Raw genomic sequence first — 17,401 nt, 5'->3', positions numbered from 1 at the left:
ACAAGTAAGATTCACTTCAACTACACATAGTGAGTCAGTGCAGTCAATGAACTGGGATACTTAATAACCAAAGCATTAAGATTTTAGAACTCTGGAACCACCAGAACGAAGTACAGCATAAGTTTTCACATGAAACAATAAGAAATCTCACAGGATCCTACTTACAATAAGCTGAACAGACCAGTAAAGACCACAGTCCCCAATAACTGATCCAAGAATTTGTTAAAGTCAGTTTGTACAGCTCAAAAGAACATTTGAAATGGTAAAATAATTCAATAAAAACACAAACGCCACCAGAACCAGGGAATAGGTCCAGTAACGGTTAATATAGCATTAAGGCCTCTGTTGAGCCGGGAACAAGATAATCTGGGCTCCTTAAAGTTTGTATACAGGAGATCAAAATTATTCACAAAATTACTTCGACAAATTATTTGGGACTGTGTTCTGTACTACTGTGTAGGCCGCTGTGGGTTGGATCCTACTGAGTAATTTTGCATAATGTAAGGTGTCACATTAACACGTACTCTTCTGTCCTGCTTTTTAGATTTATGGTTGGTTCTACAAACCAAATCCTATTTCACTGTTTCCTGAAAGTCCCATCTGGTTGATTGTATTGACTCCCCTTGTGTAGTCCACCTTGAGTCCCAGTGTGAGAGGTGGACTACCAATAATATAAGAAAATAAAATAAGCTAGATGGGTCCCCCCCAACACTCGCAGTTCTGACTGTACTTAGCACAGAGGCTAAGCACAGAGGGGGAGAAAATGGCGCCGGGGAAACACCTGCTCCGACCGCCTCGCCCTTCGTGCCCCACTTACCTTAGCCCATGGAAGCCTGCTGCGGGCTGCCCTTCAAGCAGCCTGGCAGGGCTGGGCCCAGGGGTGCCTGGTGGCGGCCCAGCCAGGCTGCTCCTTTGGCCAGCGGAGAGCCTTGTGGGGTGGGACTGAGGGGAGGGGTGTGGGGGCGCCCCCCACGTGACCAGCTGGCATGTGCCCAGGGACACGTGATCCCACCGTGTCCACTTAGCATCTTTTTGTTAATCATCTGACCCATTGGGAACTTGAGATCTCACCTCTCTCCAGGATGAAAGCTGCTACGGTGCTCATACAGTCCTGGTAGGGCAGGACTCCGAGAAGCATCTCACCGATGTCACTGGTCAACGCAGCACAGCGGTGGTCGTGGGGAATCTGGTCTTTTAGTGAAGACAAGAGGAATAGACAAGCATCGGCTACTCAGCCTCTGGCACACGTCAGCCACTGTCAGAGAAGGCAGAAACAACAGCCCAGGCCAACTAACATTTCTTTTGTTAAGCCCTTGCAAGCTCTGTGATAGATCAATGTTGAGCAGTGGAACTGTTTAAACCTGCTGCTTAACAGACACAAGGACTGGAATAAATTTTGCAACTACCAGTGAACTTTTAGGAGCCCTATCACTCCATAAAAAAGATATTTTCTCAGACACAGATAATCCAGGACACTCAGTTAAAAGAAGAGTAATGTGATGCAGTCTATGAACCTCATAAAAGGGGCATTCTCCCAAATGACATTCACTCATCATCACTAAGGCTGGAAGGCAGTTTAAAAGAACAGACGGATAAGTCAGAGGTTCCTGAGTCCACGAAATCCAGGGGTACTCAGTTTTGGACAATTGTACTGCCCCAGAAAGACCGGAGCGAGACTTGGGGGTGCTCCTGGGCTCACTGCTGTCTCTTGAATTTCAGGTGGCCAGGAGAGCCTTCCAGCAGCTCTGGCTGGTTTTTCAGCTTTGTCCATTTTCGGACAAAGGGGACCTGGGTCACTGTGTTACATGCTCTGGTAACCTCCCTGTTGGATTACTGTAATGTGCTCTACATGGGTCTACCCTTGAAGACGATCTGGAGGCCAGAGCTAGTGTGACATGCAGTAGCTAGGCTGCTTGCTAGTACACCTGGCCGGACACATATCATGCCAGTCCTCAAGGAACTGCACTAGCTCCCAATTTGCTTCTGGGCCCAATTCAAAGTGTTGATGCTAACATACAAAGCCCTAAAAGGCTTGGGCCCTGCCTATCTGAGCCCATATGTACCTGCCAGGGCTGTGAGATCACAGGGGAAGGCTCTCTTTATGGTACCACCACCTACTCAGATGTGGGGGTGCGCAGGGGGATTTTCACAGGCTTTGGGATAATCTCGTCTCAAAGGTTTGCCAGGAGCCTACCCTGTATGGGTTTAGGCACCTGGCAAAGACTTTTCCCTTCAGCCAAGCATTTGGTTAATCTCCTTGGGGGTACATTAAATAAATACATCCATTAAAAATCCAACATACAAAAGTTAAAAACCCACCCTACTCTGTCCTCTTGGGTATTAGCTACCCTTCCTCATTTGGTGTCATCTGCAAATTTTATTAGCATGCCCTCTATTCCATTATCCAAGTTGTTGATAAAAATATTGAATAGCGTTGGGCCCAGGACAGAACCCTGTGGCACCCCACTAGTCACTTCTTTCCAGGATGAAGATGAGCCATTAATTAGCACCCTTTGAGTTCGATCAGACAACCAATTAGAAATCCATCTAATAGTAGCATTGTCTAGTCCACATTTCACTAGCTTACTTGTGAATATTATGGGGCACCTTGTCAAAAGTTTTACTAAAATCCAGGTATGCTATGTCCACAGCATTCCCTTGGTCTACCAACCTCGTCACTTTATCAAAAAAAGAGATAAGATTGGTCTGGCATGACTTGTTTTTAACCCATGCTGACTTTTTGTGATCACAGTATTTCCTTCTAAGTGCTGGCAGACCGTCTGTCTAATGATCTGCTCCAGAATCTTCCCTGGTATCAATGTCAAGCTGACTGGACAGTAATTATTAGGGTCCTCTTTTTTCCCCTTTTTGAAGATGGGGATAACATTATCCCTCCTCCAGTCCACTGGGACTTCTCCTGTTCTCTAGGAGTTCTCAAAGATTATAGCAAGTGGTTCTGAGATTAATTCTGCCAGTTCTTTTAATACCCTGGGATGCACTTCATCAGGCCCTGGAGATTTGAATTTGTTTAAAGTAGCTAGGTATTGCTGCACTACCTCTTTATTTTGTGCTGCATTTCTCCTACTGTATCTTCTGTTTCTTTTTCTCCTGGATGTGCAGTGTTTCCTTTTTGGGAAAAGACTGAGGCAAAGAAGGTGTTGAGTAGTTCTGTCTTTTCTTCATCCCGTTAGTATTTTGCCATCTCCTCCATGCAGTGACTCTATCCTATCATTTTTTTCGTCCTTTTGCTACATACATTACCAAAAAAGCCTTTTTTGTTGTTTTTAACCTCTCTGGCAAGCCTCAGCTCATTGTGAGCTTTAGCTTTTCTGACTTTCTCTCTACGCATCCTGCTTGTTTGAATTCCTCTTTGGTGATTTCCCCCCTTTTCCATTTCTTGTACATGTCCTTTTTAAATCTTAGCTCAGTTGAAAGTTCTTTAGACAGCCATCCTGGTTTCCTGAGACACCTCCCATTTTTCCTCCTCATTGGAACTGTTTGAAATTGTGCCCTCAAGATCTCACTTTTAAGAAACTCCCAGCCATCATGCACTCCTTTCTGTTTTAGAATAAGAGTTTGGATTTATATCCCCCCTTTCTCTCCTGCAGGAGACTCAAAGGGGCTGACAATCTCCTTGCCCTTCCCCCCTCACAACAGACACCCTGTGAGGTGGGTGGGACTGAGAGAGCTCCGGAAAGCTGTGACTAGTCCAAGGTCACCCAGCTGGTGGGTGTGGGAGTGCACAGGCTAATCTGAATTCCCCAGATAAGCCTCCACAACTCAAGCGGCAGAGCTGGGAATCAAACCCGGTTCCTCCAGATCAGAGTGCACCTGCTCTTAGCCACTGCTCTTAGCCACTACGCCACAGGATCACACCCAATAGATTCCTAAGCTTACTGAAATCTGCTTTCTTAAAATCTAGAATGCGTGTATCCCCTTTCCACTGTATAACAAACTCCAGAAGAACATGATCACTCCCACCTAAGGATCCTACCACTTTCACTCCACTAATCATTATGGTTAGGAGAAGATCTAAAATAGCAGTTCCCCTTGTTGCTTCTTCCACCTTCTGGATCAAGGCAAGTGAGAAATTTGTTGGACCTGACTGTCATGGAAGAGTTTGACTCTCAGCAAATATCTGGATAACTGAAATCTCCCATTACTACTATTTATCTTCTTTGTGCAAGTTTGGTCATCTGTTCCAAGAATGCCTCATCGATCTCTTCAGACTGGCAGCCCAGAAAGCCAATGCAATTCTGGGCTGCACCAATAGGAGTATCTAGATCAAGGGTCCCCAAACTTTTTAAACAGGGGGCCAGTTCACTGTCCCTCAGACTGTTGGAGGGCCGGACTAAAAAAAACTATGAACAAATTCCTATGCACAAATGATTGTAAAATGTTTGATTTCACCTTTCAGCCTTTCTGTCATGGTCTATTTTTAGAACAGTGACCAAAGTATGTCAAGTACAGGGTGGGCTCCAAATATTGTTGGGGAGGATGTGGAATACCTTCCCCTGTAAAAAAAAACAACACAGAACTTTCCCAATGAAACATTCCATCTAACCCAGGATCAGGTATCTTCCTGGGTTCTTTCCTCCCTAGCAGCCAGTGAGCGATTTGCCAGCCTGGCTGATGCCAATGGGAGTGAGGCGGAACAGAAAGCCTAAGAGCAACACATGGAGTAGCTGAGAGGGAAGGGCGGAGCAGGCGTTGCCACATGTAAGGTTTCCAACTCTGGGTCAGAAAATTCATGGAGATTTGGGGGTGCCATCATGTAACTGCAATCAACAGCCGTTGGGGCCTGTTCCTCCTCTCCCTCGAGCCCCCACTGCACATGAATGGAGCCTGGTGGGCCGGATAAATGCCTTCAGGGGGCCACATTTGGTCCCCGGGCCGTAGTTTGGGGACCCCTGGTCTAGATCAAGGGATGTTACAGTACCACTTTATTCTGCATTGGTTAGACATCACCTGAAACGCTCTGTCCACTGGATTTCATGCCCTATGAGAAGCAGATTAGGGAACTGAGTATGTTTAGTCTGGAGAAGAGAAGGTTAAGGGTTGACATGATAGCCATGTTTAAAAATTTGAAGGGATGTCATGTTGAAGCTTATTTTCTACTGCTCCATAGGCTAGAAAAAGAAGAAGAGTTTGGATTTATATCCCCCCTTTCTCTCCTGCAGGAGACTCAAAGAGGCTGACAATCTCCTTGCCCTTCCCCCCTCACAACAAACACCCTGTGAGGTAGGTGGGGCTGAGAGAGCTCCGAAAAGCTGTGACTAGCCCAAGGTCACCCAGCTGGCGTGTGTGGGAGTGCACAGGCTAATCTGAATTCCCCAGATAAGCCTCCACAGCTCAAGCAGCAGAGCTGGGAATCAAACCCGGTTCCTCCAGATTAGATACATGAGCTTCTTAACCTCCTACGCCACTGCTGCTCCTGCTAGGACAAGAAGTAATGGATTCAAAGTGTAGCAAAAGAGATTCCGCCCGAACATCAGTGTAGGACTTCTTGATGGTAAGGGCTGTCCCGACAGTGGAATGCACTACTTCAGAGTGTGGTGAAGTCTCCTTCTTTGGGGGTTTTAAACAGAGGCTGGATGGCCGCCTATCAGGAGTGCTTTGATGGTGTGTTCCTGCATGGCAGGGGGTTGGACTTGATGGCCCTCTGGAGTCTCTTCCAACTCTGAGATTCTATGATTCTATCATCTGTCTCTAGGCCCCAAGTAGTGAGCTTGAAAGGAAAATCTCAAAGCTTTATTCTTCCCTGCAAGCAAAGACTTGACAGAAAGAACAGTGACAGCTGGCGACCCTGGAAGATAAAAAATACCATCCCACTGGTACTAAGAGTAGTGAGGACTAGTGTACACATTTAGACACGACAAAGTCCTCATCTCCCCCACATGTCTGCTTGCTTATATGTGCTCTAGCAGTCTGCTCAGAATTCACACTGGGACACCAGGATGTGGCAAGTTCAGCCTTCCCCTCTGCCATTTCCCCACACTGAACATGTTGGAATTAGCAATGTCTAGTGTGTAAAGAAATAAAAATCCAATAAAATAAATAAATAAATAATAAATGAGAATCCCTAGCAGGGGGTGAGCAAGTTGTCAGTTAGATAGGATTGTGAGGTTAGAGACCTTTCCATCTTTTTATGTCACCTGTTGTCTGTCCTTAGACAGGTCTAATTCCCTCCTCCTCCTCAGAAGTTCTTCCCTCCTCCTTTTATCAGCAAGGCAGCCAGGGTCTAGTGAAAATGCAGTTCTCTAATAAGAATTTAGTTGTATCTTTAATCAATGAGTCTGGCACTTCTCTGCATAACTAAGGCCGCTTCCGCACGGCCACGATGGGGGTTGGGTCGGTGTAAGGAACTCGAAGGACTTGAAACAAAGCGACTTAGGACAGCTCGTTTATTCCATAAACTTCAATGAACACGATACACGCCATGCGAGAACTGGCCCCCCTCGGCTAGAATCGTCGTTTTTACAGACGAGAGCACTGCCCCTCCCCCTGGTAAAGTTCCCAAGCATAGTTTTACACAGAAAAAGCGAAAGTAAGTTTCACACAGATATGATAAGCATAAGCATAGCAAGGTCAGTACTCCGGGCAGCAAGCCCAGCACAAGGAATGTGCCAAGGACGAGTCGGGCGGGGGATCGCACTAACCCCCACCCTTACATTCCGCCTCCCCTAAGAAACCCCCTTCCCCCCCAGGCTTGCTGGGGAAGGCTTTATGGAAAGCCGAGATCAAGGGGGGGCATCAATATTTTCCACATAAATCCATTGATTATGACCAGAGGGATATCCCACCCAAGAGACCAAATATTGCAGCCGATTGCGAACATAACGAGAGTCCAGAATAGCGTCGATCTCGTAATGCTTGTGGCCATCAACGATAACCGGCGGGGGAGCCTCCGTTGGGTCGTGCCAGGCATCTGAAGTGGGAGCCTGCTTGAGTAGACTAGAGTGAAAAACAGGATGAATGTTACTTAGTGTGTTAGGCAGTTCCAAACGTGCGGTCACCCCGTTAATTACTTGGGAGATTCTGAATGGCCCTATGAATTTCTTGCCTAGCTTGGAATATTTGTGCACCTCTCTCAGGTTTCTGGTAGAAAGATAAACCCAGGCACCCACGTGCAAAGGAAAATCAACTCTATGTTTGTCTGCTTGGAACTTTTGAGCCTCTTGCGCTTGAGAAAGGGAGGTAGAAACAGACTTCCAACCTTCCGCTAAGGACTTAATCCAATCTCCAAATTCTGGGGGCTGCAACGCAGAGTCGGGGAGTTTAGGTAGAGGGGTGAACGAGTGACCAGACACTATTTCGAAAGGCGTTTTATTGGTGCTACTATGCACCGCATTATTGTAAGCATATTCAGCGAAAGGGAGTAATTCGACACAGTTGTTTTGATGGTACTTGGTATAACAACGTAGATATTATTCCAGTGTTCTATTGGTCGATTCGGTCTAGCGTCACTTTGAGCGTGGTAGAGGGCGGCTGACCCATGAGGTGGTTCCTAGAATGTCCAGAAATGCCTTCCAAAATTTTGAGATAAATTGGGGGCCCCTATCCGAAATTACTCTCTCCGGAGCTGAGTGCAAACGATACACATGTTGAATAAACAACTTGGCTAGCTTAGGCACTGGCCGGGATGGTGGGGCAAGGAGCGAAGTGAGCTTGCTTGGAAAAAAGGTCTACCACTACCCAGAGCGCCGTGTTTCCATGACTCTCAGGCAGATCTGTTATAAAGTCCATGGATATGACCTGCCAAGGTCATGGCAGCTGGAGGGATGGGATGCAACAGTCCATGGGGCTTTCAAGGGATTCCCCTTGGCTTCCGCACCGCGTAGGACACCCCTTAATGTAAGACTCAATATCATATGCGCATAGAAGCCACCAAAATTGTATAGCCTAGAGTAGGTGTAGAGAGTTTTCAAAAATCCCAAAAGTGCCCTGCTTGGCCGAAGTATCATGCCCGCCTGCAAGAACCAGCCTTGCGTAGGGGACGGTGTACCGCGGTACCAGCCAGTCACCCGCCTCAAACTCCGCCTCGTAATTGCAAAGAGAGGATCCGACTCTCCTCTTCGGGGATGTCCCTATTGTCCATACTCCTCCTAACTGTGCGGAGGAAGAGGCGAAACCACATCTAAGGAGATACCTGATGGGAGTGAAGGCGGGGGGGGGCAGTCTACCGTTTGAGGTCAGTGACTGCCAGTCCCAATTGGGAGGAAAAGGATAGTCCGAGGGTGTTACGCATGAGAGGTGTCCACCCCACCTTGGCTGTGCCGGGACAAAGCATCGGCCAACTTGTTGCTGTTGCCTGGGAAAGGAAATGGACTGTAAATGCAAACCCTGGAGAAGAAATCGGCCCATTACTCGCAGCTGTTTAGCCCGACATTTTTTTTGAGGGTGGACAAGGCAACTAGGTTCTTATGGGTGGGGACCACACCTGGAACAGGTGGGCAGCCCCCCCTCCAGCCAGTGCCGTAAAGATGGAAAAGAGCTTCCCTTGATGGCGGCTGTCTCCCTTGTCCCCCACCCGTCCAGTTCAATTCAGGGCCAGAAAGCTTTTTTGACAAGTAAGCACACGGGACAAGTTTATTATCTTTATTTCTCTGCAGGAGGGCAGCCCCCAAAGCTTTATCCGAAGCATCGACATGTACTATGAAAGGCAAGCTGGGATCCGGGTGTTTTAGAATAGGCTCAGTGGTGAACGCAACTTTAAGGGACTGAAATGCAGTTTGACAATCCTCAGACCAGGGAAGAGGAGCTCCTGGTTTAGACGCCTGAGGACCTTTTCCTTTGGTGCGGAGCAGATCCGTCAATGGCAGGGCTAGCTGAGCAAACTGGGGAATAAAGTCTCGATAGAAGTTGGCAAAACCCAGAAAAGATTGGAGTTCCTTACGAGTGGTGGGAATGGGCCAGTCAACGACCGCTGCTACCTTAGCAGGGTCCATTTCTAATCCCTCGGGCGAGATCCGATAGCCCAAATAGTCCAGGGATGTTTGGTGAAATGCACATTTCGATAGTTTGACAAATAGAGAATTGTCAAGAAGACGTTGCAACACCGCCCTGACCAACTTTTCATGCTCCTCCACTGTTTGCGAGTATATCAGAACATCATCTAAATATACCACTACTCCCTTGAATAAAAAGTCTTGTAAAACATCATTAATTAAAGACATGAAAGCCCCCGGGGCCCCGGCTAAACCGAATGGCATTACACAATATTCATATTGTCCGAATTTGGTGTTAAACGCTGTTAAATGTTCATAACCTTCAGCAATTCTTACACGGTAGTAAGCCTCTCGTAAGTCCAATTTGGTGAAAATGCATCCCGTACCCAAAGCGTCGAGCAAATCTTTAATTAAAGGCAAGGGGTATTTGTTGGAGAGTGAAACTGCGTTCAAACCTCGATAGTCGGTGCAAAGACGTAGGGAGCCATCTTTCTTCTTCACAAACAATACCGGGGCAGCGTGGGTGCTTTTGGTTGCCTGCCGGATGAAACCCCTAGCAAGATTTTTATCAAGAAAAGACCTGAGCTCCTTTTGTTCGGCGGGACTCATTCGATATATTCTTCCTTTTGGCAGTTGTGCTCCCGGGACTAAGAGGATCTTGCAATCTGTATCTCTATGGGGGGGAAGCTGATCGCATTCCTGCTCTTCAAACACTTTAGCCAGATCCCAGTACTGCTCTGGGATCCCTGTCAGTTCAGGGCTCGGGGCAACTTGAAGGGTCAGCGAATTTTGTGAGAGTGGGGTTTCTAGGGGTTCGTCAGGTGGTTCTCCCTCATGCATATGGCCTCCACAAGGTGGATCCATGAATCTAACGATGCGTTGCCCCCAGAGAATGGTGGGTTCATGGGACAGGAGCCAAGGCATGCCCAAAACGATGGGGTGTTTGGCGACTGGAGCCAAAATGAAGCTGCGCCTCTCCCAATGCTCGGTGCAACGTAGAAGCACTGGTTGGGTTTTGAACCGAGCCGGGCCCTCTGATCCCAAGGGGCTGCCATCCATCTGAGTAAAGGGAATGGGCTTGGCTAGCGCTATCCGTTCGAGACCTAGCTGTTCTGCTACCTGAGGTCTCATTAAACAATGAGAGCAGCCTGAGTCCACTAAAGCCCGGGCTAAGATATGGGTGCGTTTCGCTGAATTAGTTAAAGTGGCCATAATGGTTATGGGGGCCCCTCCTTCACTCACCGCATCGGGCGCCGTCTGTTCGTCCGCTGGGCCTGATGATAGGCTTACTCCACCAAAGTCGGTCTCTTCGCTGTCATCCTGGTCGTCCTCCTCCAGGCTGCGGGCAGCTCCCTGAGGCTCTTTCAGACCCGGTTTACTGGGGGTCCTGGCCGTGGATCTTCGTGGCACGGGGACGGGAGTCTTAGGCTTTTTCGGGCAGTTGGCTGCGAAGTGGCCTTGGCCCCCACAATACAAGCATAAGCCAAGACGACGGCGACGATCAGATGTGGCTTCGGTGGCGGGGGGTCCCTTTATGGTCTTCTTTGGCTGAACGGTGGCTGATGCGGGTTTTTGCGTTGGCTTGGTTGGGGGGGCTTTTCCCATCTTAGCCCGGTTGAGTCGGGATGCAATGTAGTTACCAGTTGTAATCCATTCAGCGATGGTTTGGGGCTGGCGTATCATGTCTGCCCAGGTGCGGATCTCCGGGTCGATGGCATCGTGAAAATACTCGCATTTCATACGTTCAGGCCAGTCTGGAAGTTTATTTGCCGCTAATCGGAATTCTCGGGCGAAGTCGGCAAAAGGTCTGTTCCCTTGTTTGATGGTTTTAATGGTTCTGCTGGCCTTGTTTACTTCTTCGGGATCTTGAAAGCGCAGTCTAAGGCTTTGGAGTAAGGCGGCTACAGTTTGCAGTTCAGGAGCTCCCTCCATTTCATGAATTTCCACAAACCATTCAGCAGCGTCACCATCCAATACCGACCCGATGTCCCGCACCTTTTCCGCCTCGGGCGGTAAAGATCATCAAATTCGAGCATGTGCTGGCGTCAATTGCAAGTATAAAGTAGGGCAATCGGAAGCGGTGCCATCAAAGCGTCGGCGGGAATGGGGGGCCTAGGATGGCCTCTACCAGCAACTGGGGCCGCTTAGAGCAGGAGCTGGGGCCGGTGCGGGAGGCGGTTGAACTGCGAAAAGCGGGTGGCGGGGTTGTGGGGGAAGGTCCTTCGCTGTGGCACTGGAGCTCCCCTTTGGGGCCCAACCGAGGGCGAGGAAGGGGTGGCGTGGGCGAGCAGCTCCGTCGGTCCCGGTGACGGGTGCCGGCGGTGCTCTAGCTTCACGTCGAGTAGCGTCTTCCCTGTCCGCCAGATCTCTCTCTCGGCGCGCAAGTGCTTCCCGTTGCTTGTTGGAGCCTCTCAGCGTTCCTGCGTTGCAAGGCGCGCATCGACTTCTCCTGGGTCTTAAGAGCCTTCACACATTCGCGTTGGCGCTCAAGGTCTTGTTTGGTGTGGTCCAAAACCATGCGTGGCGTTCAAGGTCCTTCAGGAATTGTTCTCGGAGCATCTCTTTCTCCTGGACAATTTCAGAGTCGCGTTCGCGGTGAAACTGTTCCCGTTCCAATTCCAGAGCCTCACGTTCCCTCTCGAGAGCCTCGCGTTCCAGCTCCCAGTCCTGTTTGGCTCTGGCTAAAGCTGCACGCTGTTCTTCCCAATCGTCCAGATCTAACTCCGAACCCCGCTGCGAATCCTCGGTGGCCCCTGCAGTTGCCCCTAGAAGTCCACGGAGGTCGGGGGGTCGTGGGCACGGCCATCATCCGCAACAGTTAGTCTGCGTTGGGACCCTCCGGGTGGTCCAGGACATTTTCTAGGGACTGTCCGGGACCCCGACGTGGTTTTCAGGCGCGCACCCGTGCTTTGCCAGTGGAGTGCGTGGGTGGGGGGTCCTCGAAGTATTGGTCCATATATTTATGCTAACGATTCTTGGGTATCTCCGTGGATGGCTGATACCCGATTTCCTCTCGAACAGTACGCATCATCGGGTTTGTAATCCACATGGTGGCGGGTGGTGATGTGTTTCTCTATGGGAGCACGATCCATCGATACTCCTCCACCAGGGTCGAAGAATTCCTGACACGCACCTCGAGGCGATCCGAGGCGAAACCGTGCGTCGAGCTATCAGTGGGGCTTCCTCCATCTGCTCTTGTAGTTGGAGGAAGGCCACGCTTCGGCTTAGCCGAGGCCTGGAGAGGGTCACCAGGGAAGCTGGTTCCGTTGGCTCCTCGACAGGGACCGTCGAATGGGTGGTAGAGAGGGAGCCCTCTATGGGGGCTACCGCAGTCTCCTCGTATTCATCGTTCAACGGACCCTTGAAAGACAATCTCTGCATGTTGAAGAACACCAAAGATTCACAGAGTGGTTGAGTGTAGAGGCTCAAACTCATACCAAACTTGGGGGTTGATTTGAGAGTTCTCGCATAATGTAAGGAACTCGAAGGACTTGAAACAAAGCGACTTAGGACAGCTCGTTTATTCCATAAACTTCAATGAACACGATACACGCCATGCGAGAACTGGCCCCCCTCGGCTAGAATCGTCGTTTTTACAGACGAGAGCACTGCCCCTCTCCCTGGTAAAGTTCCCAAGCATAGTTTCACACAGAAAAAGCGAAAGTAAGTTTCACACAGATATGATAAGCATAAGCATAGCAAGGTCAGTACTCCGGGCAGCAAGCCCAGCACAAGGAATGTGCCAAGGACGAGTCGGGCGGGGGATCGCACTAACCCCCACCCTTACAGTCGGCGTACATGACGGAAGTCGCAGGGCAGGGGGCCCTGGCCTGTGCGACGCGCCGGAGGCCGGAGGACACGGTAAGGCATTTGGGAAAGGGGAGGGGGAATGGTGCCTTCCAGCTGCTGCCGTTCGCACGGCAGCGACTGGAAGCCACTGTTTCCCAAAAACTTCGCTGTGGAAGCGAGGTCAGGAAACAGTAGCTTCACGCCACTGGGGAGGCGCGAGGGCGGCGCGGCTGCGGTGCAGCTGCGCCCCTTATGCAAACAGCTCCCTGGGGACAGCGTTTTTGCCGTCCCCAGGGCGCTGTTAAAGGCCCATGCGGAAAGGCCCTAACATTCTGCCAACAGAAACAGCTCCCAAGAGTAGTGATTTCCCACTGTGTTTCTTGATGAAAATTTTCCCAGCATGACCCAGAAGGGCTCCCAGGAATTGCTTAAGCCCCCTTGTTTCTAAACATCACTGTCCTGATTCAAATCAGTGGTTCCAGGCATAGAACCCCCAGAAACATCTGTCAACAAGACACGGAGGGGACACAAGGACTTTGGAACTGGTGGCACAGTCCCCATTTCATGATACTGACCATGTCATTGTCAACCCCCTTTTTGAAAATCCCCGGATACAGAAATGGCCTTTTCATACCACTGCCACACACACATTCATCCAGGACAGGTCAAGCAACAGCTGTCAGTCATGATGATTAAACAGAACCTCCATGTTAAATGGCAGTAACCCTCTGAATACCAGTGCCAAGAGAAGGACAACAACAGCAGGCAGTATTGCCTACTGGAGTCATCTGGTTGGCCACATTGTGAAACAGGATGCAGACCTAGATAGACCATTGATCACTTGCAGCCCAGTTGAATTTTTTAAAAATCAACTTAAACTTCCTATGTTTCCATAAACGCTGTTCTGATAGGAAAGAGAAATGGGTGGCAGTGCGGAGAGTTGTCTGTCTCAGTGGTGATGGAGTGCCCAGCAATGGGCCTTAGAATGTATAAGGTCACCTCTGAACATGTGCAAAATGCTTTAATCCCAACAGCAAGTATCCACATCAACCTGGAATGAAGAGGGCCTCATTCTGACCCCTTTCTGGTGAGAGAGACACTAACAGTCAATACCAGAACCAGGGGGCATCCATTGAAAATGCTGGGGGGGGAGAATTAGGACGAATAAAAGGAAACACTTCTTCACGCAATGTGTGATTGGTGTTTGGAATATGCTGCCACAGGAGGTGGTGATGGCCACTAACCTGGATAGCTTTAAAAGGGGCTTGGACAGATTTATGGAGGAGAAGTCGATCTATGGCTACCAATCTTGATCCTCCTTGATCTGAGATTGCAAATGCCTTAGCAGACCAGGTGCTCAGGAGCAGCAGCAGCAGCAGCAGGCCATTGCTTTCACCTCCTGCATGTGAGCTCCCAACGGTTCCTGGTGGGCCACTGCGAGTAGCAGAGTGCTGGACTAGATGGACTCTGGTCTGTTCCAGCAGGCTAGTTCTTATGTTCTTATGTTTCCTTTTGGCTTTCATAAGGAAGTAGGAGGTGAGCTAATTCAAGTTGATTAAATTAAACTGCACACAGAATAGTTTCAGGGTGTATTTCCAGCTCCATGTGAAACAGAATGATCTACTAAGTAAAAACAAAGGGGGCAGGATTTGCTGTTCTCACAACTCACCTTGATCTTGGTCCTTAGCTTGCGTGTTAGAATTGGTGTCCATTGGCCGATCCCACCTGTCCAGGGGCAGCTTCTCGAAAGATAGAATGTTGGTGGAAAGAAGCTGAGAGAACGATGCATCTGCAGAAGGACAACACAGGAGCGTGAGGCGCACAGAAAGGACTAGTCTTGACCCTGGAGTCTGACATTCTTTGCAAGACAGGCAACACGGCTCTTCCTCCTGAATAAAACTTTACCCAATGTGCATTTTGTTGGGAGAAACAGCACCTCGTAGTGTGTTTTCCCACTGCACATCGAGCAGAGCGCACAGAGGCTAAGCACAGCGAAAGCTTACCTGCGCACGTGTGTGTGTGAGCTTGTGAGTGAGCTTTGGCACAAAAGAAAGTCAGAGTCGTTTGTAGTTTCTAATCTAATAAAAAGAGTATTTATTAGTGAACTCCATTCTGGATAGAAAGGTAGGTTCACTAAGAAAGAAAGGTTCACAAAGCTATCCTATTCTAGCTGGATGGAGACGGACCCAACCTCCCTCTAGGTGAAAGTAAGATGGAGAAGTGTTCGAGAAGAAGGCGGAAGGAAGGAAGTCCCTGAGAGTAGCAATCTAACATCAAAGGATAGAACCAGCATGATAGAGCAAAGGTGGCCCTATCTAGCCACTGGCTATCTAGTAAACATTCCTCTGTGGGTTGAGGCAGGAAACAGAATAAAGTCCTTCTCTTCCAGCACATTTTTTAAAAAACCAGTATCAAAACAAACAAGGAGGTCCTGTGATGCACACGATGGATTAGAAACACTAACATAATTAGGGTTGAACAAGATACAAATGAAGCTTCTATGAAAGTTCTGGCAAAAGACTCCAGTCAACACAGATGCCCACTGAGGAGATACAGAAAAACGGTCCTTGAGGCAAGAGATACCACAGAAGGAAAAGGAACCACCCAACAACAAGGAAGAAACAGTGTCAAGAAGAAGCAGAAGAGAAGAAGAGTTGGTATTTATACCCCACCTTTCTCTCCTGTAAGGAGACTCAAGGCGGCTTCCAAACTCCTTTCCCTTCCCCTCCCCACAACAGGCACCTTGTGAAGTAGGTGGGGCTGAGAGACTTCTAAAGAATTGTGACTAGTGCAAGGTCGCCTAGCAGTTTTCATGTGTAGGAGTGGAAAAACAAATCCAGTTTACCAGGTAAGAGTTTGCCACTTGTGGAAGAACGGGGAATAAAACCTGGTTCTCCAGATCAGAGTCTACCTGCTCTTACCCACTACACGAGCCACAGCATTCTGTTTCAACTGTCAACTAATAGGCACGTATTCTTAGGTATACTAAGCATTTAAACAAGATCTACTAACTATGGCCCTACAAGGCAGCACAGGGACAGCGAGCCTCCCTCACACAGCCATCAAAACTCACCAAGTGGCCCAGCCAACTTAACCTGTACATATAAATCACGTATGGATATAAGTTAACAAGGAAAACACTACTGGCTAAGATACTGAGTTGTCAGATCATTCTGCACCATACAAGCTGCAAATGGTGGAAGTTCCAGAGACAAATGAAGCCTAGCGTGGTGTAGTGGTTAAGAGCAGGTGGATTCTAATCTGGAGAACTGGATTTGATTCCCCACTCCTCCACCAGAGTGGCAGAGGCTTATCTGGTGAACCAGGTGTGTTTCTGCACTCCTACATTCCTGCTGGGTGACCCTGGGCTAGTCACAGTTCTTCGGAACTCTCTCAGACCCACCTACCTCACAAGGTGTCTGTTGTGGGGAGGGGAGGGGAAAGGAGCTTGTAAGCCACCTTGAGTCTCTTTAGAGAAGAGAAAGGTTGTATATAAATCCAAACTCCTCTTCTTCTCTTCTTCTAAAACTAAGAACATAAGAAGAGCCCTGCTGGGTCCGAGTGTTACACCTAGTCCAGCATCCTATCTCATAGTAGCCAAACAGTTGGCCTGGAAAGCCAACAAACAGAGCATCTAGGGCTAGGCCTTGCCCTGATGTTGTCTCCTAGCCCTGGGATTCATGCCCCTGAGCACAGATATTGCCATTGGCCACTATCACCTAGTATCTGTTGTCCCCCTGGACTGTTCAACAACAGGACTCCATATTCAGATGATTTCTTTATTATGAAACAGCTACAGGAAAAAGCATTTAGACTTCTATTGCCAGGACTAAAGTTCATACGCCAAAGCACCCTCCATTGTACCTCCGTCACCCCCCTCCTTGCCACACAGCGCCACCCTGAGCCCTGGTTCCCAAGGGAGTTTGGCACCCCTCCAGTCCCGTGGTCCAGAGCCAGCATGGCCTTCACTTAAAACAGACCACACACCCCAGCACTGAACAGGGCGACAGCTAGCAGGTGTCTAATGAACTGATAAAGCATTGCTGGACGAAATGAAACTTCAGCAACAGCAGTTAGACAAAAGGGAGGGGGGAAGGGAAAAGGGTTCCACATCCTGGGCAGGAGACATGGCAGGATCAAGCCAGAACTGAGCAGATCATGACATCACCCACTGAGAGGTACCTCCTCCTCCTCCTCCACAAATCTGCCTCAAACCCTTTTAAAGCCATTCAAAATCATGGCCAGCACAATTTAAAGACGCACGTCCTTTTGTCCACCCTGAGTCTACTGCCCACCAGCTTCGCTGGGTGCCCTCAAGTTCTAGTGCTGCGGCAGAGGGATAAAAAGCTCTCTCTAACCAGTTCCTCCCCCTTTGGGATGTGGGACTTGTGTGTGTCAGCAGTGCTGGAAGCAACAGTAAGGGGTCTAGACTCTGCCATGAGGCTAAACTCCTAGCAAAGGCATTCAAAAGGGAATAGACTACAGCTAACCCTGGTTAGTACTATGCAGAAGAAGTCAATGGTAAACCACTTCTGACCAATCCTTACCCCCAGTTGGATGGCACTTAATCAGCCACTGGAGAAGAGTAGAGGGCAAGAACAAGCAGTACTATCATTAATGATGCGACTGGACTCAAGCTGAAAGGACGTACAGCTGTTGATGTA

The 17,401-nt window shown here is 49.0% G+C and overlaps 1 protein-coding gene and 1 long non-coding RNA gene across 2 annotated transcripts in view; one reads left to right on the top strand and one right to left on the bottom strand.

Moving 5' to 3' along the window:
• ADAD2 (adenosine deaminase domain containing 2) overlaps nucleotides 1–17,401 on the bottom strand; it is a 46,632-nt gene that overhangs the window by 10,659 nt on the left and 18,572 nt on the right. The window contains exons 8-9 of the mRNA XM_048502109.1: nucleotides 14,407–14,526; nucleotides 1,072–1,191 (exon numbers count right to left, since the gene is read on the bottom strand). Of these exons, the coding sequence (XP_048358066.1) occupies nucleotides 1,072–1,191; nucleotides 14,407–14,526 (240 nt within the window). The remainder of the gene's footprint in view (nucleotides 1–1,071; nucleotides 1,192–14,406; nucleotides 14,527–17,401) is intronic.
• Nucleotides 1–17,401, top strand: part of LOC125435753 — a 34,308-nt gene that overhangs the window by 1,175 nt on the left and 15,732 nt on the right. The gene's annotated exons all lie outside the window — the stretch shown is intronic.

This window comes from Sphaerodactylus townsendi, linkage group LG06 (genome assembly GCF_021028975.2).
Source record: "Sphaerodactylus townsendi isolate TG3544 linkage group LG06, MPM_Stown_v2.3, whole genome shotgun sequence".
Taxonomy (NCBI): domain Eukaryota; kingdom Metazoa; phylum Chordata; class Lepidosauria; order Squamata; family Sphaerodactylidae; genus Sphaerodactylus; species Sphaerodactylus townsendi.
The sequence above is the reverse complement of the archived record's forward strand: the minus strand, read 5'-3'. Positions and strand labels throughout refer to the sequence as shown.